We start from the raw sequence: 22454 nt of genomic DNA, 5'->3' as shown, positions 1-22454 counted from the left end.
TGAGCGGTGTGGGGGGTTTATATTTCCGGTGATCGCGCGGTGTGAGGGGGTTTTATATTTCCGGTGATTGCGCGGTGTGAGGGGTTTTATAGTTCCAGTGATTGCGCGGTGTGGGGTGTTTTATATTTCCGGTGATTGCGCGGTGTGGGGGGGGGGTTATATTTCCGGTGATTGCGCGGTGTGAGGGGTTTATATTTCCGGTGATTGCGCGGTGTGGGGGGGGGTTTTATATTTCCGGTGATTGCGCGGTGTGGGGGGGGGTTTATATTTCCGGTGATTGCGCGGTGTGAGGGGTTTTATATTTCCGGTGATTGCGCGGTGTGAGGGGTTTTATATTTCCGGTGATTGCGCGGTGTGAGGGTTTTATATTTCCGGTGATTGCGCGGTGTGAGGGGTTTTATATTTCCGGTGATTGCCCGGTGTGAGGGTTTTATATTTCCGGTGATTGCGCGGTGTGAGGGGGTTTATATTTCCGGTGATTGCGCGGTTTTATATTTCCGGTGATTGCGCGGTGTGAGGGGTTTTATATTTCCGGTGATTGCGCGGTGTGAGGGGTTTTATATTTCCGGTGATTGCCCGGTGTGAGGGTTTTATATTTCCGGTGATTGCGCGGTGTGAGGGGTTTTATATTTCCCGTGATTGCGCGGTGTGAGGGGTTTTATATTTCCGGTGATTGCGCGGTGTGAGGGGGTTTATATTTCCCGTGATTGCACGGTGTGAGGGGGTTTATATTTCCGGTGATTGCGCGGTGTGAGGGGTTTTATATTTCCGGTGATTGCGCGGTGTGAGGGGTTTTATATTTCCGGTGATTGCGCGGTGTGAGGGGTTTTATATTTCCCGTGATTGCGCGGTGTGAGGGGTTTTATATTTCCGGTGATTGCGCGGTGTGAGGGGGTTTATATTTCCCGTGATTGCGCGGTGTGAGGGGGTTTATATTTCCGGTGATTGCGCGGTGTGAGGGGTTTTATATTTCCGGTGATTGCGCGGTGTGAGGGGTTTTATATTTCCGGTGATTGCGCGGTGTGAGGGGTTTTATATTTCCGGTGACTGCGCGGTGTGAGGGGTTTATATTTCCGGTGATTGCGCGGTGTGAGGGGTTTTATATTTCCGGTGATTGCGCGGTGTGAGGGGTTTTATATTTCCGCCCATTGCGCGGTGTGAGGGGTTTTATATTTCCAGTGATTGCGCGGTGTGGGGGGGGGTCGATCTTTCCGGTGATTGCGCGGTGTGCGGGGCTTTATATTTCCGGTGATCGCGCGGTGTGAGGGGTTTTATATTTCCGGTGATTGCGCGGTGTGAGGGGTTTTATATTTCCGGTGATTGCGCGGTGTGGGGGGTTTATATTTCCAGTGATTGTGCGGTGTGGGGGGGGGGTCGATCTTTCCGGTGATTGCGCGGTGTGCGGGGTTTTATATTTCCGGTGATCGCGCGGTGTGAGGGGTTTTATATTTCCGGTGATTGCGCGGTGTGAGGGTTTTATATTTCCGGTGATTGCGTGCTGTGAGGGGTTTTATATTTCCAGTGATTGAGCGGTGTGGGGGGTTTATATTTCTGGTGATTGCGCGGTGTGAGGGGTTTATATTTCCGGTGATTGTGCGGTGTGAGGGGTTTATATTTCCGGTGATTGCGCGGTGTGAGGGGTTTTATATTTCCGGTGATTGCGCGGTGTGAGGGGGGTTTATATTTCCGGTGATTGCGCGGTGTGAGGGGTTTTATATTTCCGGTGATTGCGCGGTGTGAGGGGTTTTATATTTCCGGTGATTGCGCGGTGTGAGGGGTTTTATATTTCCGGTGATTGCGCAGTGTGAGGGGTTTTATATTTCCGGTGATTGCGCGGGGTGATGGTTTTATATTTCCAGTGATTGCGCAGTGTGGGAGGTTTTATATTTCCGGTGATTGCGCGGTGTGAGGGGCTTTATATTTCCGGTGATTGCGCGGTGTGAGGGGCTTTATATTTCCGGTGATTGCGCGGTGTGGGGTTTTATATTTCCGGTGATTGCGCGGTGTGGGGGGGGTTTTATATTTCCAGTGATTGCGCGGTGTGGGGGGGGGGGGGGGTCGATCTTTCCGGTGATTGCGCGGTGTGCGGGGCTTTATATTTCCGGTGATTGCGCGGTGTGAGGGGTTTTATATTTCCGGTGATTGCGCGGTGTGAGGGGTTTTATATTTCCGGTGATTGCGCGGTGTGAGGGGTTTTATATTTCCGGTGATTGCGCGGTGTGAGGGGTTTTATATTTCCCGTGATTGCGCGGTGTGAGGGGTTTTATATTTCCGGTGATTGCGCGGTGTGGGGGGTTTTATATTTCTGGTGATTGCGCGGTGTGAGGGGTTTATATTTCCGGTGATTGTGCGGTGTGAGGGGTTTATATTTCCGGTGATTGCGCGGTGTGAGGGGTTTTATATTTCCGGTGATTGCGCGGTGTGAGGGGGGTTTATATTTCCGGTGATTGCGCGGTGTGAGGGGTTTTATATTTCCGGTGATTGCGCGGTGTGGAGGGGTTTTATATTTCCGGTGATTGCGCGGTGTGAGGGGTTTTATATTTCCGGTGATTGCGCGGTGTGGGGGGGTTTTATATTTCCGGTGATTGCGCGGTGTGAGAGGTTTTATATTTCCGGTGATTGCGCGGTGTGGGGGGTTTATATTTCCGGTGATGGCGCGGTGTGGGGGGTTTATATTTCCGGTGATTGCGCGGTGTGGGGGGGTTTTATATTTCCGGTGATTGCGCGGTGTGGGGGGGTTTTATATTTCCGGTGATTGCGCGGTGTGGGGGTTATATTTCCGGTGATTGCGCGGTGTGGAGGGGTTTATATTTCCGGTGATTGCGCGGTGTGAGGGGTTTATATTTCCGGTGATTGCGCGGTGTGAGGGTTTTATATTTCCGATGATTGCACGGTGTGAGGGTTTTATATTTCCGGTGATTGCGCGGTGTGGGGGGTTTATATTTCCGGCGATTGCGCGGTGTGAGGGGTTTTATATTTCCGGTGATTGCGCGGTGTGAGGGGGTTTATATTTCCGGTGATTGCGCGGTGTGAGGGGTTTTATATTTCCGGTGATTGCGCGGTGTGAGGGGTTTATATTTCCGGTGATTGCGCGGTGTGGGGGGTTTTATATTTCCGGTGATTGCGCGGTGTGAGGGGTTTTATATTTCCGGTGATTGCGCGGTGTGAGGGGTTTATATTTCCGGTGATTGCGCGGTGTGGGGGGGTTTATATTTCCGGTGATTGCGCGGTGTGAGGGGTTTTATATTTCCGGTGATTGCGCGGTGTGAGGGGTTTTATATTTCCGGTGATTGCGCGGTGTGAGGGGTTTATATTTCCGGTGATTGCGCGGTGTGAGGGGTTTATATTTCCGGTGATTGCGCGGTGTGAGGGGTTTATATTTCCGGTGATTGCGCGGTGTGGGGGGGGGTTTATATTTCCGGTGATTGCGCGGTGTGAGGGGTTTTATATTTCCGGTGATTGCGCGGTGTGAGGGGTTTATATTTCCGGTGATTGCGCGGTGTGGGGGGGGGTTTATATTTCCGGTGATTGCGCGGTGTGAGGGGTTTTATATTTCCGGTGATTGCGCGGTGTGGGGGGTTTTATATTTCCGGTGATTGCGCGGTGTGAGGGGTTTTATATTTCCGGTGATTGCGCGGTGTGGGGGGTTTTATATTTCCGGTGATTGCGCGGTGTGGGGGGGTTTATATTTCCGGTGATTGCGCGGTGTGAGGGGTTTATATTTCCGGTGATTGCGCGGTGTGAGGGGTTTATATTTCCGGTGATTGCGCGGTGTGAGGGGGTTTATATTTCCGGTGATTGCGCGGTGTGAGGGGTTATATTTCCGGTGATTGCGCGGTGTGAGGGGTTTTATATTTCCGGTGATTGCGCGGTGTGAGGGGTTTTATATTTCCGGTGATTGCGCGGTGTGAGAGGTTTTATATTTCCGGTGATTGCGCGGTGTGAGGGGTTTTATATTTCCGGTGATTGCGCGGTGTGGGGGGTTTATATTTCCGGTGATTGCGCGGTGTGAGGGGTTTATATTTCCGGTGATTGCGCGGTGTGGGGGGTTTATATTTCCGGTGATTGCGCGGTGTGAGGGGTTTATATTTCCGGTGATTGCGCGGTGTGAGGGGTTTATATTTCCAGTGATTGCGAGGTGTGGGGGTTTATATTTCCGGTGATTGCGCGGTGTGAGGGGTTTTATATTTCCGGTGATTGCGCGGTGTGAGGGGTTTATATTTCCGGTGATTGCGCGGTGTGGGGGGGTTTATATTTCCGGTGATTGCGCGGTGTGGGGAGGGGGAGTTTATATTTCCGGTGATTGCGCGGTGTGGGGGGTTTTATATTTCCGGTGATTGCGCGGTGTGAGGGGGTTTATATTTCCGGTGATTGCGCGGTGTGAGGGGTTTATATTTCCGGTGATTGCGCGGTGTGAGGGGTTTATATTTCCGGTGATTGCGCGGTGTGGGGGGGGGTTTATATTTCCGGTGATTGCGCGGTGTGAGGGGTTTTATATTTCCGGTGATTGCGCGGTGTGAGGGGTTTATATTTCCGGTGATTGCGCGGTGTGGGGGGGGTTTATATTTCCGGTGATTGCGCGGTGTGAGGGGTTTTATATTTCCGGTGATTGCGCGGTGTGGGGGGTTTTATATTTCCGGTGATTGCGCGGTGTGAGGGGTTTTATATTTCCGGTGATTGCGCGGTGTGAGGGGTTTATATTTCCGGTGATTGCGCAGTGTGAGGGGGTTTATATTTCCGGTGATTGCGCGGTGTGAGGGGTTTTATATTTCCGGTGATTGCGCGGTGTGAGGGTTTTATATTTCCGGTGATTGCGCGGTGTGAGGGGTTTTATATTTCCGGTGATTGCGCGGTGTGAGGGGTTTTATATTTCCGGTGATTGCGCGGTGTGAGGGGTTTTATATTTCCGGTGATTGCGCGGTGTGAGGGGTTTTATATTTCCAGTGATTGCGCGGTGTGAGGGGTTTATATTTCCGGTGATTGCGCGGTGTGGGGGGGGGTTATATTTCCGGTGATTGCGCGGTGTGAGGAGTTTTATATTTCCGGTGATTGCGCAGTGTGAGGGGTTTTATATTTCCGGTGATTGCGCGGTGTGAGATGTTTTATATTTCCGGTGATTGCGCAGTGTGAGGGGTTTTATATTTCCGGTGATTGCGCGGTGTGGGGGGTTTATATTTCCGGTGATTGCGCGGTGTGAGGGGTTTATATTTCCGGTGATTGCGCGGTGTGAGGGGTTTATATTTCCGGTGATTGCGCGGTGTGAGGGGTTTATATTTCCGGTGATTGCGCGGTGTGTGGGGGTTTATATTTCCGGTGATTGCGCGGTGTGTGGGGGTTTATATTTCCGGTGATTGCGCGGTGTGAGGGGTTTTATATTTCCGGTGATTGCGCGGTGTGAGAGGTTTTATATTTCCGGTGATTGCGCGGTGTGAGGGGTTTTATATTTCCGGTGATTGCGCGGTGTGAGGGGTTTTGTGAGTGACATTTTGGGGACTTTTTATTCCATATGTTGGAGAATCGCGGAGACCATAAACAGCGACGTTCACATGTGAATTATTTCTGCCGGTTATAACTTGATATATTAATAATTTGGACACAACGGATGCAGCGATTCCGTTACTTATTTTTAATTCTTACATCATTTTTTTGTGAAAAAAAAAAACAACTAAAAAACATATTACAATGTATTACTATGGTAACCGGTCGGCATCGCGCAGTTTCTTCGGAGGACAGAGGAAGCGGCTATTTCTAACTGATCAGATGCCGCGGTCGCTATTAATCACGGCATCTGAGGGGTTAAACGTCCGGGATTGCGCTGTCTCTGATCTTGGCGGTTGCAGGCGGCGGTCAGAAGTCGTGTACGGTGCCGGCTCCGCTCCTTCTAGTGTGACGCCGTATGTCCAACATAATACTATAGATCTGATGTCACCAAGGGGTTAAACCTCCTGTATTTCATATTTACAGCACTAATAATAAATAATAATAATCACCAGCACTGTGCCAGACAAAAACGCACCAAAACCGCAAAGAAACGACCTCATGTAACCTTACCTTACTACTGCATCATGGGAAATCTCCTGACTGATAACAGAGAGAACACTAAGAAAACAGCGGTGACCGGAAGTCATGTACACCCTACAAGTGCTGCTTTACCTCATACGCGACAACAGCTGAAGGACCTGTGATGACGTCACCACCATGTGACCGGGGAGGGACGCCCCTCATGTCACGTGATCATCCCCTTTCCACAGCGCATGAGTACCACTCCCTCAGAGATCTGCGCCTGATGTCACGTGATCATCATCACAGGTCATCCGTCCATCGCTTATTAGTCACATTTTAACAGCTCCTCCCCCTGATACCGCGGTCACGTGCTTTTAATATCAAAGGTCCTTCATACACCACGCCCCCTCTCCTCTGATAAGCTCCGCCCCTCCTCCTTGGTCACGTGGTAGTAACGTCATCTCAGGTCCTTTCGCTATTTCGGTGTATTAGAAAGAGAGCAGCGCTGGTCGGGTGTTCTCTCTGTTATCTGTAACCCCTGTAGCTCCTCCCCCTGATACCGCGGTCACGTGCTTTTAATATCAAATGTCCTTTATCCACCACGCCTCCTCTCTCCTCTGATAAGCTCCGCCCCTCCTCCTTGGTCACGTGGTAGTGACGTCTTCTCAGGTCCTTCAGCTATTTCCGTGTATGAGGTAGGGAGCAGCGCTGGTCGGGTGTTCTCTCTGTTATCAGTCCCCTCTGTATGAGTGTGTATACAGAGAGCTGTCAATCATTGAATGACCCCGCCCACTGGACTCCTAGCCGGGATTTAACCCCTCCAGTGCCGGCCTCTTTGGGGTAAGTGGTTATTTCTGGTCTTTGTAGTGGTCGGATGTTTTGTGGGACGAGTCGTGTTTTGTAATGACATAATATTCGGGACATACAACTTATTCACTGACTTTTATACATTTCTTGTTAATGTCGTTCACCGTGCGGTTTAAGGGAATGTTCACACGTAGCGAATACGACCCACAACACGCAAGGAAATCCCCCCGAATATTCACCCCAAATGGTGGACGTATAATCCCCCCGAATATCTACTACAGAAATACAACAAGGCCGATCCTCACCTCTCCCAGCGTTACCATAGCAACACGTCCCTGCTCTTCCGGCTGTGTCCAGGAGACCCCTATAATGACATGTGACCTCTCCGGCCTGTGATTGGCTGCAGGGGGTCACATGACGCCTTCTTTCTATACATGTGTAACCTGCAGCGTTGCTGTGAACACGCGGTGGAGCCGCAGAGGATTCTGGGAACAATGGCGTTTGTTGCGGAACTTGACTTTCTCATTGAACTTAATGGGGAAATTCTGCAACAAATGCGCAGCGAATCCGCGGTATAAATCCGATATCCTGCGTGTCTATAATCCGCACCGCAGGTTAACCCCTTAACCACCAGGCCAGGTTCTGTTTCAGTTTTTCCCTCTCCGTCTTCTCAGATCTATAACTTCTGTGTATTTCTGTCGGTGCCGCGGTGCGAGGATTAGATTCTGCGGGACGAGATGTAGATTTTCAGGGCGTCGTATAAAGTATCACATAATGTCACTGCAACTGCAAAACTTCTATGTGAGGGAAATGGGGAAAATCTGAGATTCCTCCAAAGTTTTTCGGTCTTATTTTTACGGCGATTTTACGGCCGTGTTGTAAAAACGTCCACGTAACATTATTCCGCAGGACCGTGCGGTTACCGTGATAACAAATTTCTAGAGTTTTTCATGATGTGCGACATTTACAAAATAACATTTTGGTTTCATTTTCTTTTTTTTTTTCTGTTGCCAGATTCTCATAGTTGCCAACAGTCCCGGCAAATTACTGTACTGGACGTGTCCCGGCCATATACAATTGTATCTGCATCCTCAGGACACTGATACAGTTAAATACTATGGTGGAGCAGGAAACTATCCGCTCCCTGCTCTGCCATTCACTCCTTCTGGGGTGGAATCCCCGGCCAGAGCGTCGGCATCACGCTGGCTGGGCATTCTACTCTTATAGGGAGGGCTGTGTGTGTCACTATCTACAGGGGGCTGTGTGTGGCACTATCTACAGGGGGCAGTGTGTCACTATCTACAGGGGGCTGTGTGTGTCACTATCTACAGGGGGCAGTGTGTGTCACTATCTACAGGGGGCTGTGTGTGTCACTATCTACAGGGGGGCTGTGTGTGGCACTATCTACAGGGGGCAGTGTGTCACTATCTACAGGGGGAGTGTGTGTCACTATCTACAGGGGGCAGTGTGTGTCACTATCTACAGGAGGGCTGTGTGTGTCACTATCTACAGGGGGGCTGTGTGTGTCACTATCTACAGGGGGCAGTGTGTGTCACTATCTACAGGGGGCAGTGTGTGTCACTATCTACAGGGGGCAGTGTGTGTCACTATCTACAGGGGGCAGTGTGTGGCACTATCTACAGGAGGGCTGTGTGTGGCGCTACGTACAGTGGAGTATGTATGGCACTATCTACAGGGGGTTGTGTGTGTGGCGCTCTGCAGGGGGGGTGTGGCGCTCTCTAAAGGGGGTGGTGTGGCGTTATCTACAGGGAGTAGTGTTTGTGCCACAATCTACAGGGGGAGTGTGTGGCACTATCTACAGGGGGAGTGTGTGGTAATATCTACAGGGAGCAGTGTGTGGCACTATCTACAGGGGGAGTGTGTGGCACTATCTACAGGGGGAGTGTGTGGCACTATCTACAGGGGGCTGTTTTACATAGTTACATAGTTTGTACGGTTGAAAAAAGACACATGTCCATCAAGTTCAACCAAGGGATGGGAAAAGGGAAGGAAAAATTTCTACACATAGGAGCTAATATTTTTTTGTTCTAGGAAATTATCTAACCCTTTTTTGCAGCATCTCCTGTCCCTGCTGCGACCAGCTCCTGCGGTAGGCTATTCCATAGATTCACAGTTCTCACAGTAAAGAAGGCTTGTCGCCTCTGCAGGTTGAACCTTTTTTTCTCCAGACGGAGGGAGTGCCCCCTTGTTTTTTGAGGGGGTTTTACATGGAACAGGATTTCACCATATTTTTTGTATGCGCCATTCATATATTTATATAAGTTAATCATGTCCCCCCTTAGTCGTCGTTTTTCAAGGCTAAATAGGTTTAATTCTTTTAATCTTTCCTCATAACTTAGATTCTCCATGCCCCTAATTAGCTTCGTTGCTCTTCTTTGTATTTTTTCCAACTCCAGGGCATCCTTTCTATGAACTGGAGCCCAGAACTGAACTGCATATTCTAGATGAGGCCTCACTAATGCTTTGTAAAGTGGCATTATTACATCCCTGTCCCGCGAGTCCATGCCTCTTTTAATACACGACAATATCCTGCTGGCCTTTGAAGCAGCTGATTGACACTGCATGCTGTTATTGAGTTTATGATTTACAAGTACACCCAGATCCTTCTCAACAAGTGACTCCCCAGTGTAGCTCCCCCTAGGACATATGATGCATGCAGGTTGTTGGTACCCAGATGCATAACTTTACATTTATCTACATTAAACTTCATCTGCCAAGTGGACGCCCAAACACTTAGTTTGTTTAAATCCGCCTGTAATTCATGAACATCTTCCATAGTCTGAACTATATTACATAGCTTGGTGTCATCTGCAAAAATAGAAATAGTGCTATTAATCCCTTCCTCTATATCATTAATAAATAAGTTGAATAATAGTGGTCCCAGCACTGAACCCTGGGGTACACCACTTATAACCGGTGACCATTCAGAGAAGGAATCATTGACCACAACCCTCTGGATACGGTCCTTGAGCCAATTCTCAATCCAATTACAAACTATATTTTCTAAACCTATAGTCCTTAATTTACCCATTAGACGTCTATGAGGGACCGAGTCAAATGCCTTTGCAAAGTCCAAAAACACTAAATCCACAGCGGCCCCTCTGTCTAGACTTCTGCTCACCTCTTCATAAAAACAGATTAGGTTAGTTTGACAACTTCTGTCCTTAGTAAAACCGTGCTGGCTGTCACTTATAATGCTATTTATTGTCACATAATCCTGTATATAGTCCCTCAATAGCCCCTCAAACATTTTCCCCACGATGGATGTTAAGCTTACTGGTCTATAATTACCCGGCGAAGACCTAGAGCCCTTATTGAAAATCGGCACCACATTTGCGCTGCGCCAGTCCCTTGGCACTATACCACTCATGAGAGACTCTATGAATATTATGACGAGGAGGACAGAAATAACTGAACTAAGGCCTCATGCACACGACCGTGTTTTTGCGGCCGCAATTCCCCCGAAAATCCACGGGAGAATTGCGGCCCCATTCTTTTCTATGGGGCCGTGCACACGACCGTAGTTTTTGCGGTCCGTGCACGGCCCGGGAGCCCGGACCGCAGAAAGAACGGGCATGTCTTATTACGGCCCGGTTCTGCGGTCCGGGCTCATTGAAAACAATGGCCGCGGCCATGTGCATGTGCGGGCGGCCTGCGGCTGACAGTCCGCTGACAGTCCGCAGCCGGCCGACCCGAAAATCACGGCCGTGCACACGGCTACGGTCGTGTGCATGAGGCCTAAGCTCTTTAAGAATTCTAGGGTGTAACCCATCTGGTCCCGGAGCCATGTGCACATTTATTTTATTTAATTTAGCTTGGACCATCTCTACATTCATCCAATTCAGTATATCAACTGATATATTAACAGCACTGGCACCGGCTACATCAGCTGCTCTTTCTTCTGTTGTATATACAGAGCTAAAGAACCCATTTAGTAACTCTGCCTTCTCTTGATCCCCTGTGATCAACTCCCCATTACCATTATCTAGGGGTCCTACATGTTCAGACCTGGGCTTTTTTGCATTTATATGCTTGAAGAATTTTTTAGGATTTGTTTTACTATCCTTGGCCACCTGCCTTTCATTTTGTATTTTTGCTAATTTTATTACATTTTTACAGATTTTATTAAGCTCTTTATATTTTACAAAGGCTACAGCTGTACCCTCAGATTTGTATTTTTTAAATGCCCTTTTTTTGTCATGTATTGCCCCTTTCACAGAAGGTGTAAGCCATGTGGGGTTTAATTTGAGTCGTTTATACTTGTTACCTGTAGGAATACATTTTGCACTATAATTACCCAAAGTAGATTTGAAAATCTCCCATTTATCATTTGTTCCATTATTTGACATTAGTTCTTCCCAGTCTATATCCTGAATTTCAGTCCTCATCCTGGGGAAATTGGCTTTCCTAAAATTAAATGTTTTTGCCCTCCCAGCCTGCGTTTGTTTTTTACAGTATAGGTAAAATATAACTATATTGTGATCACTGTTACCGAGGTTTTCACGAACATTGACATTCCCAACAAGCTCTGCATTATTAGAAATGACCAGATCCAACAGAGCTTCACCTCTAGTCGGGTCTTCCACAAACTGGCCCATAAAATTTTCCTGCAACAGGTTGAGGAAATGTCTCCCCTTTGCAGTTGAAGCCGAACCATGACACCAATTAATATCCCGGTAATTAAAATCTCCCATTATCACTACAGTGCCCGCCTGTGCAGCCCGCTCCATCTGTTTATATAGCTGACCTTCCATCTCCTCAGTTATATTGGGGGTCTATAGATTACACCAAAAGTAATTTTTTCAGTGTTTACCTCCCTTTCTAGTTCCACCCACAAGGTTTCAACCTCCTCACAGTATTCACCCACTATTGTCTCTTTCAGACTCGCCTTCATATCGCTTCTCACATACAGACATACACCACCACCTTTCCTATTTGTCCTGTCTTTCCGAAAAAGTGTAAAACCCTGTAGATTTACAGCCCAGTCATGTGAAGAGTCTAGACATGTTTCAGCAACACCAACTATATCTATATTTTCTTCCAGTATTAAGGCCTCCAGCTCCCCCATTTTGCTTGCTAGACTTCTGGCATTTGTGAACATACACTTTAACTTGCCTTTAAATGTTTCACTTTCACTATCAGAAATGTGATTATTTGACATTTAGGCCTTTTTTATTTTCACTGCTGTTTTGTAACGAAAGGATCTCCTTATCTTGTTGTCTAGTCCTCTCCTCACCGTCTGTTTCTCCCCCCACCAATATAGTCTGACCCCTCTCTAACCTAACTACCCCTTTATTTTCTACATTGGCCTCCCTCCTCAGTCCTAGTTTAAAGAGGCTCTGTCACCAGATTTTGCAACCCCTATCTGCTATTGCAGCAGATCGGCGCTGCAATGTAGATTACAGTAACGTTTTTATTTTTAAAAAACGAGCATTTTTGGCCAAGTTATGACCATTTTCGTATTTATGCAAATGAGGCTTGCAAAAGTACAAGTGGGTGTGTTTACAGTAAAAGTCCAAGTGGGCGTGTATTAGGTGCGTACATCGGGGCGTTTTTACTTCTTTTACTAGCTGGGCGTTCTGATGAGAAGTATCATCCACTTCTCTTCACAACGCCCAGCTTCTGGCAGTGCAGACACAGCCGTGTTCTCCAGAGATCACGCTGTGTCGTCACTCACAGGTCCTGCATCGTGTCGGACGAGCGAGGACACATCGGCACCAGAGGATACAGATGATTCTGCAGCAGCATCGGCGTTTGCAGGTAAGTCGATGTAGCTACTTACCTGCAAACGCTGATGCAGAATCAACTGTAGCCTCTGGTGCCGACACGATGCAGGACCTGTGAGTGACGTCACAGATCTGCACTGCCAGAAGCTGGGCGTTGTGAAGAGAAGTGGATGATACTTCTCATCAGAACGCCCAGCTAGTAAAATTAGTAAACACGCCCCGATGTACACACATAATACACGCCCAGTTGTACTTTTACTTTTCAACACGCCCAGTTGTACTTTTGCAAGCCTCATTTGCATAAATACGAAAATGGTCATAACTTGGCCAAAAATTCTCGTTTTTAAAAAATAAAAACGTTACTGTAATCTACATTGCAGCGCCGATCTGCTGCAATAGCAGATAGGGGCTGCAAAATCTGGTGACAGAGCCTCTTTAAATACTCTGCCACCCCAGCTAGAATTCTCTCCCCCAGAACAACGGACCCCCTTCCATTTAGGTGCAAATCATCTTCAGAATACAGTTAGTACCCCAATGAAAAGTCAGCCCAGTGCTTTAGGAACCCAAAGCCTTCTCCTCTACACCAAGACTTAAGCCATGCATTTAACTCCCTGAGCTCCCGCTGTCTTTCCTGTGATGCGCATGGCACAGGCAGTATTCCTGAGAATACTACTTTGGAGGTCCTTCCCTTCAGCTTGTAGCCTAGTTCTTTAAAATTATTCTTAAGGCTCCTCCATCTACCATTTATTCTGTCGTTGGTACCGACATGGACCACAACAGCTGGATCATCACCAGCCCCTCCCAGCAATTTGTCCACCCGTTCCACCACATGCCGAACCCTGGCACCAGGGAGACAACAAACCATTCGGTTGAGACGGTCTTGGCGACAAATTATTCTATCCGTCTTCCTGATTTATAGAATCCCCTACAACTATCATTTGTCTTGCCTTACCTGCATTACCATCCCGCCGACTACTAGCTGGGCTGTTCTCCCGGCTGTTAGGGAGATCAGTATCCACAAGGGCTGCCATTTCTGAGACTGACACCCTCGCATCATCACCCAACTTGGCAATTTTGCTTGGAATGTCAGAAACCGGATTGGCCTTCCTTTTCTTTGACCCCTTTCTACTGCCCCTAACTACATTAACCCAGTTACTTACCTGATCCTGCTCACCCATGTCTTCACCCTCCAGTTCTAACCCACTAACTGCATGCTCCGTGAGCAGCAAGCTCAGCTCAAGATTGTCTATCGCCCTCAGTGTTGCATTCTGCTCCTCCAGATCTCTAATGCGAGCTTCCCCGTAACCAACATGCTCACATCTGCCACAGAGGTATTCACCCTGGAACTCCGGCTCCAGTCGTGTATACATATGACAAACTGTGCACTGAAGAAAAGCTCCAATCTTGCTATCCATTATCCAAATTACAACAAAACAGTGAAAAATTGTCAAAGTAAAAGAAAAGAAGAGTACTTACTGGGGCTTCAACTCCTCTTTTCGAACTCCTCTTTTCGAACTCCACTTAGATCACAAGCCACATAAACCACCAAGCTCAGAAAGAGCAAGCTCAAAATGAGGTCTGCTGACTAATTTATACCACCTGTGTCCAGTTAACCATTTCCCCCTAGTCAGCTGGTCATCTGGAACGAATCTGCAAGGGATAAAAAAAACGGTTTTAAATTGTGTGAGTTTTTGCTATCTTCTATTTGATGGCTCTAGCTAAAGGATGTGTGTGTGGCATTATCTACAGTGCGGTGTGTGTCGCTATCTGCAGGGCAATGTGTGTCGCTATCTACAGGGGTGTTTGCGTGGCACAGGTGGTTGTGTGTGCGGCACTATCTACGGGGGTTTTGTGTGGCGCTAACTACAGGGGTGTGTGTGGCACTCTGCAGGGGTGTGTGGTATTATCTATAGGAATTTGTGGCACTATCTACAGGGGATTTTGTGTGTGGCGCTATCTAAAGGGGGTGGTGTGGCGTTATCTACAGTGGGGTGTTCGGCGCTATCTATAGGGTGTGTATGTGTGTTTGGCACTATCTTCAGGGGGAGTGTGTGGCACCATCTACAGTGGGGTGTGCGACACTATGGAGGTCTGTATGCTTGGCACCATTTACAGGGGGTGTGTGTGGCACTATTTACAGGGGAGTGTGTGGCACTATCTACAGAGGGGTGTGTGTGTGTGTGTGTATCTACAGTGGGGTGTTCGGCGCTATCTACAGGAGGGTGTGTGCGTGGCCTGTCTAAAAGGCGGTGTGTGGCATTATCTACAGTGGGGTGTGCGGCGCTATCTACAGGGGTGTGTGTGGCACTATCTACGGAGGGCTGTCTATCTACAGGGGGGGTGTGGCACTATCTACAGGGTGTGAGTTTGGCATTATCTACAGGGGTGTGTGTATGTGTTCGGCACTATCTACAGTGGGGGGTGTGTGGCACCATGGACAGGGGGTTGTGTGTGGCACTATGTACAGGGGGTTGTGTGTGGTAATATCTACAGGGGGTTGTGGCGCTATCTACAGGAAACAGTGAGTGGCGCTATTTACAAGGGGCACTCAGTGTGGCACTCAGTGTGGCACTATCTACGCTGGTTTTTACACTGCCAGTAGTGGTCAGCACATATAGTGATAAAGTGAGACATCACCTGCCTCTAAACAACCACATACCCAGAGAGAGATACCGGCCACCATAATGGTTGTCAGCCAAACTAGTGCAGAATATTTTGTCTGTTTATTAATATGGAGAAATTCTGGGAAGCCACGCCCCATAACCCACATCCACCAGATAAGTCATGCCCATAAGCCACACCCACCAAAGAAGCCACACCCTAAGTGTCCCTGGGGAAAAAAATGTTGGCAAATATGTATACAGAGCCAGAACTTTTTTATTTTTCCGTGGATGGAGCGGAGTGAGGGCTTATTTTTTGTAGGACGAGTTGGAATTTTTTGATCACTTTTTAAGACTTTTTTTTTTTTTGCGCTTCTAGTGTTTTGTTTTTGTTTTTTCTTGCATCGTTCACCGTTCGGGTAAATAACCTTTTATTATAATCATTATGTTTATGGATGCGGTGATACCAGTTATATTTATTTTTGTGTTCTTTACGTTCCTTTAACCCCTTCCCGCCCAATCACGTACAGTTACGTGATTAAAACTGGTGTCTTACCGCCTTTTCACGTAACTGTACGTGACGGAGATGAAGCTGGCTCAGGAGCTTAGCCAGCGACATCACCGCCGGGTGACAGCTGTATGTTACAGCTGTCACACTGAGGTATCGGCCAGGACCGGAGCTAGCATCCGATCCGGCCGATTAACCCCTCACATGCTGCGTTCAATAGAGATCGCAGCATGTGAGGAGTTTATAGCCACTGGCACCCAAGAAACGTGATCGCTGGGTTGCCGGTGGCTGCAAAGGCGATCGGAGGGCTAATACTTACTTCCCGGTCTGCCAGTAATGGAATCCTCCTATGCCCCGTCGTCGGCGGGCCCAGGAGGCTTCCGGTACCATCGGCAAGATGGCGCCGGCTCAGCTTCCGGCTCAGAAGCTGAGCCAGCGTCATCAGCAGTGGGTGTCCGCTGTATGTTACAGCGAACACCCCGATCTATCGCCAGGAACCGGAGCTAGCTCCGATTCCTGGCATTAACCCCTTCGATGCAGCGATCCATTGTGATCGCTGCATCCTAGAGGTTTGTAGCAAATCGGCAGCCTTGCCACGCGATGGCAAGGCTGGCGACTGCTACTATGGCAACAGGAGCCCTAACAATGGACTCCTGTCTGCCATTACGTAAGCTGATTAGGCACCGCCCAGAGGCGGAGCCTGATCGGCTTGCTGTCAGTGAACAACTGACAGTTCCAATACATTGCACTACATAGGTAGTGCAATGTATTAGAACATCAAACAAACAGTTGGACCTTCAAGTCCCCTAGTGGGACTAAAGAAAAGTGTAAAAAAAGTAAAAATAAAAGTTGTAAAACATACAATAAAAGTTTCAAGTAATAAAATAAAACACAATCGCCCTTTTTCCCTTATCAAGTCATTTATTATTGAAAAAAATAATAAAGCCATACATATTTGGTATCGCTGCGACCGTAACGACCTAAACTATAAAAATATTATGTTATTTATCCAGCGCAGTGAACGCCGTAAAAAAACAACCCTCAAAAACACTGCCATAATTACTGTTTTTTTTGGTCACTGTCTTCCAAAAATTGAAATAAAAAGTGATCAAAAAGTCGCATGTATCCAAAAATGGTACCGATAAAATCTATACCTCGTCTCGCAAAAAACAAACCCTCACACAGCTCCATCGACAAAAAAATTGAAAAGTTATGGCTCTCACAACTTGGCGACAGAAAAAATTCATTCTCTTTCCAAAAGTAATTTTATTGTGCAAAAAGTTATAAAAAAGTTCTATAAATTAGGTATCGCTGGAATCGTACTGACCCGCAGAATAAAATGTAACATGTAATTTATAACGCATGGTGAACGTTGTATATTAAAAAAAAGAACTAAAAAACGATGGCAGAATTGCTGTTTTTTTGTCACCTTGCCTCCCAAAAAAAGGATAACAAGTGATCAAAAAGTTGCATGTACCCCAATATGGTACCAATAAAATCTACAGCTCATACCACTACGTCTATGAAAAAATAAAATAAGTTAAGACTCCAATAAGTCAGGAAAGAAATATATCCAGTTTTGCCGGCCTGAGGGGAACATTTCTTCTGTTTCAAAAGGCGATGTATCAAGGCACTAAAATTAGGGAGGGTGCCTGTATTATACCAGGACAACACTTTCCCGGCACAATTCCCCATGCTGCAAAGGTGCAGAGTGTGGACCAAAAGGATAAGGAAGGACATTTATCAGTGCGACACCGGCCTGTGCAGAAAGGATCGATCACAGCGTAACACACATCTATGGATCATTTTATTCTTTTTTTTACCCCATTATTATACCACCTAACTATGCCCCTGATGTACTCTGCCGAGCTCACATGTACCCCCACATTATAAACGGAAACACCAGTGATACTCCAAACAAAACTATTACCAAGCAAATTCCACCCATCTGAGCCCTACAGTGTGCCCAAACAGCAGTTTACGTCCACATATATGGCATCGCCATACCCGGGAGAACCCTTTTAACAATTTTTGAGGTGTGTGTCCCCAGTGGCATAAGCTGAGCATGACATATTTGACAATGAATTGGCATATCTAGGGAAAAATTTTAATTTGTACCTTCGGCAGCGCAATCATTTATGGAAAAGACACGTGGGGTGAAAATTCTCACTACACCCCTTAATAAATGCCTTGAGGGGTGAAGTTTCCAAAATGGGGTCACTTCTCAGGGGTTTCTTTTATTTCACATCAAAGCCTCTGCAATTGTGAACCAATACTTTATATGTCGCCAAATTAGGCCTCAATTTTACATGGTACTCTTTCACTCCTGAGCCCTGTCGAATGTCCAGGCAAAAGCTTAGGGCCACACGTAGGGTGTTTCTAAAACCAGGAAACACCGCATAATAATTAGAGAGCTGTCTTGTTATGGTGGCACAAGCTGGGCACCACATATTGGCATATCTATGGAAAAAAATCCCATTTTCACTCTGCAACATCGAGTGCACACTAATTTCTGCAAAACACCTGTGGGGTTAACATGCTCACTACACCGCTAGGAGAATACCTTGAGGGTGTTGTTTCCAAAATGGGGTCACTTCTGAGGGGGAACCACTGTTTTGGTTCCACATGGACTTTGCAAATGCAACATAGCTACCAGACACCAAATGCAGCAAAATCTGTACACCAAAAGCAAATGGCGCACCTTCCCTTCTGAGCCCTGCCGTATGCCCAAACAGCAGTTTATGACCACGTGTGGGGTATTGCCGCACTCCAGAGAAGTTGCTTTACAAATGTTGGGGTTCTTTTTTTCCTTTATTTGTTGAGAAACGTAAAAATTTGGAGCTAAAGCTACGTCTTATTGAAGAAAAAGGATTTTTTTTATTTTCACTGCCCAATTCTAATAAAATCTATGAAACACCTGTGGGGTCAAAATGCTCACTACACCCCTAGATGGATTCCTCAAGGGGTGTAGTTTTCTCAATGGAGTCACTTTTTTTGGCGTTTTCACTGTTTTGGTCACTTAGGGGCTTTGCAAATGCGACATGGCCTCCGCAAACCATTCCTGCTAAATTTGAGCTCCAAAAGCCAAATAGCGCTCTTTCCATTCTAAGCCCTGCCGTGGGTCCAAACAGCCATTTATTACCACATGTGGGGTAATGTTTTACTCAGGAGAAATTGCTTTACAAATGTTGCAGTGCTTTTTCTCCTTTAGTCCTTGTGGAAATTAGAAAAAATTTGCTAAACTTACATTTTCTTTGAAAGAATGTAGACTTTAATTTTCACGGCCTACTTCCAATAATTTCTGCAAAAAACCTGCGGGGTCAAAATGCTCACTACACCTCTAGATAATTTCCTCAAGGTGTGTAGTTTCCCAAATGGGGTCACTTTTGGTGGATTTCCACTGTTTTGGCACCGATAGAGCCCTACAAACCTGACATGGTGCCTAAAATCTTTTCTAATAAAAAGGAGGCCCAAAATCCACTATGTGCTCCTTTGCTGCTGAGGCCTGTGCTTCAGTCCATTACCACACTAGGGCCACATGTGGGATATTTCTAAAAACTGCAAAATCTGGCCAATAAATATTGAGTTGCATTTCTCTGGTAAAAACTTCTGTGTTACAGGAAAAAAAAGATTAAAAATGAATTTCTGCAAAAATAAAATGAAATTTGAAAATTTCACCTCTACGTTGATTTCATTCCTGTGAAACGTTTAAAGGGTTAAGAAACTTTCTAAATGCTGTTTTGAATACTTTGAGGGGTGAAGATTTTAAAATGGGGTGACTTTTTGGCCGTTTCTAATATATAAGGCCCTAAAAGCCGCTTCACAACTGAACTGGCCCCTGTAAAAATAGCCTTTTGAAATTTTCTTGGAAATGTGAGAAATTGCTGCTAAAGTTCTAAACCTTGTGACGTCATAGAAAAATAAAAGGACGTTCAAAAAACTATGCCAATCTAAAGTAGACATATGGGGGATGTTAATTAGCAACAATTTTGTGTGGTATAACTGCCTGTCTTACAAGCAGATACATTTACATTTAGAAAAATGCTAATGTTTGCAATTTTTCACCAAATTTTGGAGTTTTTCACTGATAAAAATTGAATTTAGCGACCAAATTTTTCCACTATCATAAAGTCCAATGTCTCACGAGAAAACAATTTCAGAATCGCTTTGATAGGTAAAAGCATTCCGGAGTTATTACCACATAAAGTGAAATATGTCAGATTTTTAAAAATGGTCCTGAAGGGGTTAAAGACAAATTGGGAAAAGGTTTTATTTTATATTTAATATTTTGTAGAGAACTAAACGCTTTATTTGAATATTTTTAGCAAATTGTATTACTCCCCTGGGGGACGTGAACTAGTGATGATTAGATCGCTGGTACAATACACTGTAACACTAATGTATCGCAGTATATCGTGATTAAGATGAAGGGGTTAATAGGAGCAGAAATATGGCAGAACTTCATTACCCCCCAGGCTGCGATGACAACCATCCATACCCCGTGATCGTGTCGCGAGGGGCTGATGATCTGTCAGAGAGGACCCCCCCCCCCCTCTTTCTTACAGCTTAGATTCTGCAGTCGATATTGACCACGGCATCTAAGTAGTTAAATGCCCGGGGTCGGCGTTCCCTCAGGTCTCCGGCCTTTGCAGCAGGTGTCAGGTCTTCCCTATGTCATGTGAACAAGTCCTGAGCGGTAAATGTCCTGTGCAGGAAGGGGTTAAATGAGTAAAATACAAGTTTATACTGAATCTTATTCCACAAAACAATGTATTACTCTGCTCCGCTCCACCTGCGCTGTAATATGATGAAAAGAGATCACACTGCATGTTCCCTATATATAATGTCACCTCAGTTGCTGCAGAACCTCACACCTCATATCAAACACTGACTGCATAGTGTGCACCACGTCTTGTGAGATGTCAGCAATGTCTCCGCAGTATCCGCCATGTGTCAGGTTGTCCGGAGTCAGGTCTTCATTGTCTGGGGGGGAATTTCTTCATTTTACTCTTCTCACCTGAGAGATTTGCCATAAATGTCTGATATATGGGGGTCCCACCTCTATGTGGAGAACGGGGGTCCCCCAGCCCGCCTGGTGAGGTGATGACTACATCCAGGTGGAGAATGAATGGCGAGTTGACCACACATGTGCACGACTCTCTCCATTCACTTGTATAGGAGTTCCAGAAACAGCCGAGCACGGCCAGAGGTGGAGCCGCATCTATCAGACGTTTCTGGCATATCCTGGGGAGAAATGTCCGTGTTGGGAATACCCCTTTATTCCATGTGGTGACGGCTCTGAGAAGATGTTTCCCTCAATGATCAATAAGTGAGGTTCTGTATGTCACACATGATGTTGTCCACTGTATGATCTCCATCTTCTCCTTTCTTCATAAAGACGTCTGCAGTACTAGATCCTCCAGTTTTCTCATCTTCTCCCCCATAACGTTCCTTCTCCTGAATGACCCACCAAGGATGGACAAGGACAGGAATGAGATGAGCAGAAGAATATTCGACTTCACCTTGGAGATCATCTACCTGTTGAGCGGAGAGGTAAACTTTTCTACATTATAGAACAAGTCACACATAGGGAAGGGACAATACATAATAGGAAGTAATAGGAAGAATCCAGTGTCCTGTATAACAGCGTCCAGACCTTCCAAGTGACATCAAGAAGCCACCAGCAGAAAAGCTGAAGATCAGCCACCAATATGGTCAGTTATGTGTCATGTCACCAATGCAGCAATAGTAATGTTGTAGAGCAATGAGAATGACAAGGAACCAGGAGGATCAGGACTACATCTATATAGAAACATAGAAGATGACGGCAGGAGGAGAGCACATGGTCCATCTAGTCCCCCCAATATTATTTACTTTTTAGTTTTGGCCTTGTTCTATATTCTCATTGTCTTTTTGTAGGTGAGGTCTCCAGTATTACAGATGGGGGGGTCACTAGAGCTCTATACAGCGGGGTCACAATCTCCCTCTCTACTGAGGGGGGAATACTGTGTTCAGTTCTCTAAGTGTCTCTCTCCATACACAGGAGTACACAATAGTGAAGAAGACATCGGGTGACTGTACGACTCCCATCATCCATGAGTCAGGAGGATGGAGCAGTAGTCAGAGCCCCATCACAGAGCCTCCCCCTCACTCCTGGATACATGAGAAGAAGATCTTAGAACTGATCTACAAGATGACTGAGCTGCTGACTGGAGAGGTGACACTGCTGGGAAATTCTACAGTAACAGCACTGGAGGTGTCTGGGTGATGACTGTATCATTGTGTGTGTCAGGTTCCTATAAGGTGTCAGGATGTCGCGGTCTATTTCTCCATGGAGGAGTGGGAGTATCTAGAAGGAAACAAGGATCTGTACGAGGAGGTCATGATGGAGAACTACCGGCCGCGCACATCACAAGGTAAGAAGATATAGATATTATATTTTGTTTGTTTTTTGAAGTGTTAATTTCGTAATGTGCAGTATATACAGACATGGGATTCCTGATCTCTGATCATACGTTCCTCGCTTTGCTGCAGTGCTGCACTAGGTTATGTTCACACGCAGAAGTTTCCATATATCTGAATGTGGTTCTTTCTGCAGTTGGTACATGAATTTTTAGTAACCACGTTCAGATAAGTTGGACAATCACAGAAATTTCTGCCACCATTTCTCCATTTGGGGATAATACAAGGTATGGAAGATCTCGGTTATGAAGAAAGACCATCAAAACTAAATGTATTTCCTGTAGAGAAGAGAAGGCTCAGGGGGAGGGGATATCTTTATATAAATGT

General features: G+C 46.4%; 2 protein-coding genes across 3 annotated transcripts in view; one reads left to right on the top strand and one right to left on the bottom strand.

Moving 5' to 3' along the window:
• LOC142664153 (uncharacterized) overlaps window positions 1-6163 on the bottom strand; it is a 55390-nt gene extending 49227 nt beyond the window's left edge. For both annotated transcript variants that reach the window (XR_012851210.1, XM_075843147.1), the window contains exon 1: window positions 6052-6163. The gene's annotated coding sequence lies outside the window, so the exon portion shown is untranslated. The remainder of the gene's footprint in view (window positions 1-6051) is intronic.
• A 385-nt stretch (window positions 6164-6548) lies between these two features.
• On the top strand, window positions 6549-21933 carry LOC142702600 (oocyte zinc finger protein XlCOF29-like). Its single transcript, XM_075848188.1, has 3 exons — window positions 6549-6843; window positions 21064-21218; window positions 21709-21933. The coding sequence occupies exons 2-3, from the start codon at window positions 21141-21143 to the stop codon at window positions 21931-21933; spliced, it is 303 nt and encodes a 100-aa protein (XP_075704303.1). The 5' UTR covers window positions 6549-6843; window positions 21064-21140.
• The last annotated feature ends 521 nt before the right edge of the window (window positions 21934-22454 follow it).

The sequence above is a fragment of the Rhinoderma darwinii genome, chromosome 1, assembly GCF_050947455.1.
Source record: "Rhinoderma darwinii isolate aRhiDar2 chromosome 1, aRhiDar2.hap1, whole genome shotgun sequence".
Classification (NCBI taxonomy): domain Eukaryota; kingdom Metazoa; phylum Chordata; class Amphibia; order Anura; family Rhinodermatidae; genus Rhinoderma; species Rhinoderma darwinii.
The sequence above is the reverse complement of the archived record's forward strand: the minus strand, read 5'-3'. Positions and strand labels throughout refer to the sequence as shown.